This window comes from Lolium rigidum, chromosome 1, assembly GCF_022539505.1.
Source record: "Lolium rigidum isolate FL_2022 chromosome 1, APGP_CSIRO_Lrig_0.1, whole genome shotgun sequence".
Taxonomy (NCBI): Eukaryota; Viridiplantae; Streptophyta; class Magnoliopsida; order Poales; family Poaceae; genus Lolium; species Lolium rigidum.
The window spans coordinates 1,344,967-1,352,290 of record NC_061508.1 but is presented as its reverse complement, the minus strand read 5'-3'; the positions used below and the strand labels follow the sequence as shown (position 1 = coordinate 1,352,290).

Sequence of the window (7,324 nt, the reverse complement as noted above, 5' to 3'; positions counted from 1 at the left end):
TGCGTCGCGCCGCTGGAGATACCCTTAGCGCGGGTCGGGACTCGGGAGCTTGGGTGTCTATGGATGCAATCCAAAGGGTGGAGAGAGAGCGGCAGTTGTCCCGATTGGCGGGCTTTGGGAAGCAACAAACCTCCGCGTTTGCGGTCGGCGTCGGCGGTTCGTCCCCCCATGCCGAAGCATCAGCAGACGGCATCTGCACAGATACGGCGCGCGTAGTCCTCGTCACCGGAATTTCTACCCGCCCACCAACGGTCTGCTGTGTCCAGAATGAGACCAGAGGGAGATAGGTATTTCGCGTAGGCAACGCATCAGCATGTCTTTGTCGCCGACTCGGATCCCCCGTGGAGTCCCAATTCGCAGTCGGGAAAATTCCCCAAAAACGGGGAAACTAATTTCTATAGGACCTCGTCCAGATTTATCTGCGTGGACAACCTTCAGCAAACAACATGTGGCCAGAAGAGAGAAAAATATACCTGATTGAGGGAAAATTCCCCAAAATACGCGATTCGTATTTTCTCGTGGACCAATTTTAGCAAACAACATGTGACCATGGCTAGGTGAGAGAAAAATATCATGGTTTAGTTGTCTCCTATTCGTGCGCCGATTGTTGGGGGTGATCTACCCATGGACTAATACAAATTATCTCCCCGAAAAGGCAATCACGTGGATGGGCGGAAGGTGGTAAACACGAAACCAATTGCCTTGAAAAAGAAGGAAGCACGGCATCACGCCATCACTAATGCCACGTGTGGCGCATATCTCCACCGTTGTTTTACATTGGGATTCGGTTAAGCACCGCGCGACACATATGCACCGATTATCGCTCGTAAATTCCGACTCCAAAAAAATACAACCTAACTTTCGTATGGGATTCGGGTATGCAAGGCGCGACATATATGCACAAACAACAATCAATTATCACTCGTAAGGGCGGGGCGGTTGTAAACACATAACCAATTGCTTTGCAGGAAAAAAGGGAACACGGAACCGCGTCATCGCCATCGCCATTTACGAGCTGATTCTGCGAGGGCCCATATCTCTACCCTTTTTTATTGGGATTCAGGTTCGCGTGCTAGGACAGGGCGGTGGTAAGCAAAGAACCAATTATCTTAAAAAAGAAGGGAACACGTCATCACATCACCACTATTGTTGTTTTATGAGCTTATATTGTGTCTGACGCATACCTCAACCGTTGTTTTCGTTGGGATTCAGGTACACAAGGTGTGGCATATATGTACAACACAACAATCCATTATCGCTCGCATATTTCGACTCCAAAGAAAGCTCTACATAATGTACCCAATTTCCATATTCGGTCGCGTGCAAGGACGGGGCGGTTGTAAACACGGAACCATTGTATTGAAAAAAGCAAAAGAAGGGATCACATACATCATGTCATCACTATTGCCGTTTACGAGCTGATCCATCGTGCGATGCATATCTCTACATTGTTTTTCACTAGAATTCAAGTACGCAAGTGCGGCATATATGCACATCACAACAATCGATTATCACTCGCATGTTTCGACCCCCAAAAAAGGTCTACATAATGTAGCTACGATCCATATTCGATCGCATGCAAGAACAGGGCGGTGGTAAACACGGAACCAATTGCCTTGAAAAAACAGAAGGGAACATGACTTCACATCATCACTACTGTCGTTTACACGCGAGTCATGAATATCTCTATATTGTTTTTCATTGGAATTCAGGTACACAAGTGCGGCATATATGCACAACACAACAATCAATTATCACTCGCATATTTCAAACCCCAAAAAATGTCTACATAATGTAACTAACTTCCATATTCGATCACGTGCCGGGACGGGCGGTGGTAAACACGAAACCAATTACCTTGAAAAAGAAAGAAGGGAACACGACATCACATCATCACTATTGCCGTTTACGAGCTGGTCACGCCATATCTCTATGTTGTTTTTCATTGGAATCCAGGTATGCAGTGTGCGGCGTATATGCACAACACAACAATCAATTATTGCTCGCATATTTCGACTAAAAAATGTCTACATAATGTATATTTGATCACATGCATGGACAGGGCGGTGGTAAACACGAACCAATTGCCTTGAAAAATAAATAAGGCAACATGTCATCAGGCCATTAGTATTTCCTTATTTTTAGCTCATCCTGCGTGTGGTGCATATCTCTACTTTTTTTTCGTTGGGATTCGGGTGCACGGCGAGGTATGCACAACACAACAATTAATTGTCGCTTGCATATTTCAGCCCCACAAAAAGGTGTGCAATCAAACCGCCATGACTAATCACGAGAGAGTTTGAATTTGCATTTGACACCACGAGGAGAAAAGAAATAGATGATGGCAGATGCAGCGAACCTTATCTGAGACCACGTCCGTTCCAGGGGTCGAACCGCAAAACTCCCCGCCCAGACGGGTATAAAACGAGGGAGAGCGCGGGCATCCGAGGGCAGCACCAGCACACAACTGCCACAGGCCACAGCCGCGGCGCCACATATCTACGACCTCTCCTTCGGCCGACCCGGCGAGCCGCCGCCGTTGTTTCTTTCCATTCAATTTGATCCGACTTCGGAAGAAGATGACGGTGGGAGCCGGGATCGCGGTCCAGGAAGACGGCAGCCTGGTGGCGCTGGGGGCCACGGTCCTGACGGAGGTGCGCGACAATGTGCTCGTCACGCCGGCAGCCGGGGGCGGGATGCTGGACGGCGCTTTCCTCGGCGTTCGGTCCGCCCCCGCCGGCAGCCGCAGCGTCTTCCCCGTCGGGAAGCTCAGGTGAGCAGACAGGAGATGCGTGTGTTGTTCGCTTTTCTCTGCTGTTCCAGAGCTGTCTGTTTTGTCCTTTGCGTTCTATTTTCTGTTTAATAATTGTCCTAGTATGGTTTATTTGATGCCTGTCATGTGCAAGAATCATCTCTAGTTTGCAATCTTGTCTTGTCTGCGCTCTTGGTAAGTACTTCCTGGAAAGTAAAACTTCAGAATGTGCAGTAACATTTTTTCACACATCTCTAAAAAGAGATGAAATTCGTAACACTTCACTGGGGTCGGAGAAGGTGTATCTGCTGTTCAAGAAGAGATGCTGGTTTTTTGGGACTGGTAGTTAACTCAATAAACTAACATTTTGGTTTTGTTCGCTTCTTGTTTGTTCCTAACATTTAAAAATGTTCTTTCGCCTTTCCAAAAAAGTTTGCAATCTTGTCTTCTCTGCACTCTTTGTAAGTAGGAATAGTTTCCTGGAAAGCAAAGCTCGGTAACTTTCGAAAAAAATGCGCAGTAACTTTTTTTTCTCACATCCTTAAAAAGGGACTAAATTCTCTTCACTAGAGGTGGAAGAAGGTGCAAGTGCAACAGCTGTTCAAGAAGAGATGCTGGTTGTTGGTGACTGCATCTTCGCTAGTTCAAGGAAATTGTTAACTCAACAAACTAACATTACTAAATGGTCTTCCCGCAATAAGAGAAAGTAAACAACCAATGAAAGCTTTGCTAGCAAAACAGAAGTCATCGATTACGACTTGCCTTGCAAAATGAATACTTGATAGAACAGAGCTCTGCAGTTCATCATAAAGAATAAAGGAATTAGCTGTACTGAATAATTATGTGAGCCATGGCATGCTTGTGTTGCAGGGACCTACGATTCATGTGCACGTTCAGGTTCAAGATGTGGTGGATGACGCAGAGGATGGGCTCGTCGGGCCGTGACATTCCCGTCGAGACGCAGTTCTTGATCGTCGAGGCCGCCGACGGTGCCGGGGACGAGCAATCCGCGGTGTACACCGTCTTCCTCCCAATCCTGGAGGGCTCATTCCGTGCTGTCCTCCAGGGGAACGAAGATGACGAGCTGGAAATCTGTTTGGAGAGTGGTAAGTAACTGACACAAGGATCACAGAAACATCTATTCATCCAGTTCAGGTTCAGCGCAGCTGTTTCATGATGTATGGTAGTGACTCTTGTTTTTTTTTTCTGTAATTCAGGTGATCCAGCTGTGGAATCATTTGAAGGCACCCATCTAGTTTACGTCGGTGCGGGATCGGATCCGTTTGAGGTCATCACAAACGCTGTCAAGTATGTCAATGTTTTCTGCATTTGATCTTCCTATTTTAGTTCCCTACAGTTCTACAGATCAAACTTGCCAAGTACTAATTTCCCTGAATGAATTGCTTTCTCACTGACGCCAAATGAATTGCCTATTCGCAGAGCTGTTGAGAGGCACTTGCAGACATTCTCTCACAGGGAAAAAAAGAAGGTACCTTCTTCAAGCAATCCTACATATTAGCATCTGCATGTTGCATCCTTACTACTCCAGGGCCTGTAACTCTCACCTTTCTTCAGATGCCAGACATGCTAAACTGGTTTGGCTGGTGCACATGGGATGCATTTTACACTGATGTGACAGCTGAAGGAGTTAAGGAAGGACTACAGAGGTGTTTTACCAGTCTCTTATATTACCGCCGACAATAATGCTTATGATATGCGAATTATACCGAAATTCTACCATTTATTTTTTTGTATATTTTCCAGTTTGGAAAAGGGTGGAGTAGCTCCTAAGTTTGTCATAATCGATGACGGATGGCAATCGGTCAGTATGGATCCAGCAGGAAAAGCATGTATAACTGATAATGCAGCCAAGTAAGCTACCTAGAAGAATTCATGCTCTTGATAAAATTGCTAGACCTTTAGTTGTGATCACTGATATATGACTGTCCTCTGCCTATAGCTTCGCAAACAGATTATACAATATCAAGGAGAACCACAAATTTCAGAAGAATGGAAGGAAGGGTCACAGGGAAGACGATCCGGCAAATGGCCTCGCCCATATTGTCAGTGAAATCAAGGGGAAACATGAGCTCAAGTATGGTGTTGCTTGTCAGTGTGCTGCCTCGTCATGCATCATGATAAAATTTGTGTCACAGTACTCATATTTCCTATTTCTTCAATGCCAAAATTCAGGTATGTTTATGTCTGGCATGCGATCACTGGGTACTGGGGTGGAGTAAGGCCCAGCGCTGATGGGATGGAGCATTATCAATCCAAGATGCAATACCCTGTCTCATCACCAGGAGTTCAGAAGAATGAACCATGTTTGTTCATGGACAACATAGCAGCAAACGGCCTTGGCCTTGTGAACCCTGACAAAATATTCAGCTTCTACAATGAGCTCCACTCGTACCTCGCGTCTGCTGGTATCGACGGCGTGAAAGTAGATGTGCAAAACGTTCTCGAGGCCTTAGGTGCTGGTCATGGTGGAAGGGTGCTTTTGGCTAGGAAGTATCAGCAAGCTCTAGAAGCTTCCATCGCTAGAAATTTCCGTGACAACGACATAATATCATGCATGAGCCACAACACTGATAACTTATACAGGTAAACTTATTTTGCTCATGAAACTATATTTATAGTTTGGCGCACTTGCCTGAAAATATTTTCTCAAAAATTAAAGTTGCCTGAAAATATATTGTTGGTGATTTACATGGTCCTGATTTTGCCACAGTTCGAAAAGAAGCGCGGTAGTGAGAGCCTCAGATGATTTCTGGCCTAGGGACCCGGCTTCACATACCATACACATTGCAGCTGTCGCGTACAATACCGTGTTCGTTGGAGAGTTCATGCAGCCAGATTGGGACATGTTCCATGTGAGTAAAAGATCTCTACTAGTAGTACTTTCTTGTGATCTGATGATACTGTCAATCATCATAATGTCTGAACTTCTAATTTCCCTGTTGTGCTGACAGAGCGTCCACCCCATGGCGGAATACCACGCCGCGGCACGAGCAGTGGGCGGTTGCGCAATATACGTCAGGTAACAAAACATCACTACAGAGTACATGATTTTCAGTTTTTTCATGTGCTGAAGAACAACACGTTGATACTAACCCTGTGTGTGATCATGCAGTGACAAACCCGGAAACCATGACTTCGATCTGCTGAGGAAGCTCGTGCTTCCTGATGGATCGATCCTGCGAGCCAAGCTCCCCGGGAGACCGACCAGAGACTGCCTGTTCTCCGATCCTACAAGGGATGGCAAAAGGTTAGCAGTGAGACTTGTACTAGCAGAATAGCAGATCCATTTCTGGTGCAGCTCTGAACTTTTCTAAACCATTTGGTGTTAACTGCAGCATTCTCAAGATCTTTTTTTTGATCGTACAGCATTCTCAAGATCTGGAACCTGAACGCGCACTCGGGCGTGATCGGCGCCTTCAACTGCCAGGGCGCCGGCTGGTGCCGAGCAGGAAAGAAGAACCTCATCCACGACCTGCAGCCCGGGACGATCACCGGGGCCGTCCGGGGGCGGGACGTGAGCCGTCTTCCGGAGGTCGCCGGCGATGGCTGGAACGGCGACGTGGTCGTCTACTCGCATGTAGCAGGAGAGGTGACCGTCCTGCCGAAGGACGCCGTGTTGCCGGTGACGCTGAGACCGCGCGAGTACGAGGTGTTCACCGTGGTGCCCCTCAAGCGGCTGCCCACTGGCGCCTCCTTCGCGCCGGTCGGCCTGATCGGGATGTTCAACTCCGGTGGGGCGGTGACGGGGGTGAGCAACGGTGACGATGGCGGCGTCGAGGTTAAAGTGCGGGGCGCAGGCACGGTGGGAGCCTACTCCTCAGCGAGGCCGAAGAGCGTGGCTGTGGATTCCGAGGTGGTCGATTTCTCCTACGACGAGGGCACCGGCCTGGTCACCTTTGAAGTCGGCGTGCCGGTGCGGGAACTCTACTCGTGGACCGTCTCGATAGTGTACTGAGACCTGATGCTTTGGGGTGTCAGACTGACGGGAAAGGGATGGGAAAATAATTCTATGGGGCTTGACTACATGAGAAGTGCAGACGAAGGATAACGTTTCTGAAGAACAAAAGATGGATCATGACTTCTGAGAATTTCATGGTCGTATACTAATGGAGAACGGCCGTGTACTCTCAAAATAGCGAAGACACTAAGCCTGCCTTGGTGGAGCTGTGCTGTTTTGTTCTTGCAGAGGTTGCATTGTGTTGCTTGTGATTTGTTTTAGGGTATTTGACAATTGACATGTGCACTCAGAGAAATAAGAGGACATAGTGGACACTAAACATTGTGTATGAATCGGAGGTTAAGTGAAAAGATTGATTAAATTGTGGTTTTTAGCCGTGATGGTTTTTTTTTGTTTTGTGTGATATGTTCTACAATATTTTGAGAACTTTTAGCATCAAAACGACATGGAAGCCCTCGGCAGTGAATGTGCTGAATGTTGATCCATTTTTAATAAGCAAACATGCTAATTTTTATTGAATAGATAAACGGTTTTGCTAGAAATCAGACGCCTGGTTTTTATTAAATCTCAGTCGATTCTAGCTGTATGATGTG

General features: G+C 46.9%; 1 protein-coding gene across 1 annotated transcript; it reads left to right on the top strand.

Moving 5' to 3' along the window:
• The first annotated feature begins 2,442 nt into the window (after positions 1 to 2,442).
• Positions 2,443 to 6,781, top strand: LOC124684813 (probable galactinol--sucrose galactosyltransferase 1). The gene is made up of 12 exons (XM_047219063.1): positions 2,443 to 2,773; positions 3,623 to 3,858; positions 3,970 to 4,060; positions 4,193 to 4,241; positions 4,328 to 4,419; positions 4,517 to 4,624; positions 4,713 to 4,847; positions 4,946 to 5,356; positions 5,484 to 5,625; positions 5,725 to 5,792; positions 5,886 to 6,020; positions 6,140 to 6,781. The coding sequence occupies exons 1-12, from the start codon at positions 2,580 to 2,582 to the stop codon at positions 6,726 to 6,728; spliced, it is 2,250 nt and encodes a 749-aa protein (XP_047075019.1). The 5' UTR covers positions 2,443 to 2,579; the 3' UTR covers positions 6,729 to 6,781.
• Positions 6,782 to 7,324: the final 543 nt, after the last annotated feature.

What these genes read in the sequence shown, in the direction of transcription:
- LOC124684813 (XM_047219063.1), top strand. Translation starts at nt 2,580, where the DNA reads ATGACGGTGGGAGCCGGGATCGCGGTCCAGGAAGACGGCAGCCTGGTG. An exon ending in CTCACAGGGAAAAAAAGAAG is followed by an intron (nt 4,242 to 4,327) that starts GTACCTTCTTCA and finishes ACCTTTCTTCAG; the next exon opens with ATGCCAGACATGCTAAACTG. An exon ending in GTTAAGGAAGGACTACAGAG is followed by an intron (nt 4,420 to 4,516) that starts GTGTTTTACCAG and finishes TATATTTTCCAG; the next exon opens with TTTGGAAAAGGGTGGAGTAG.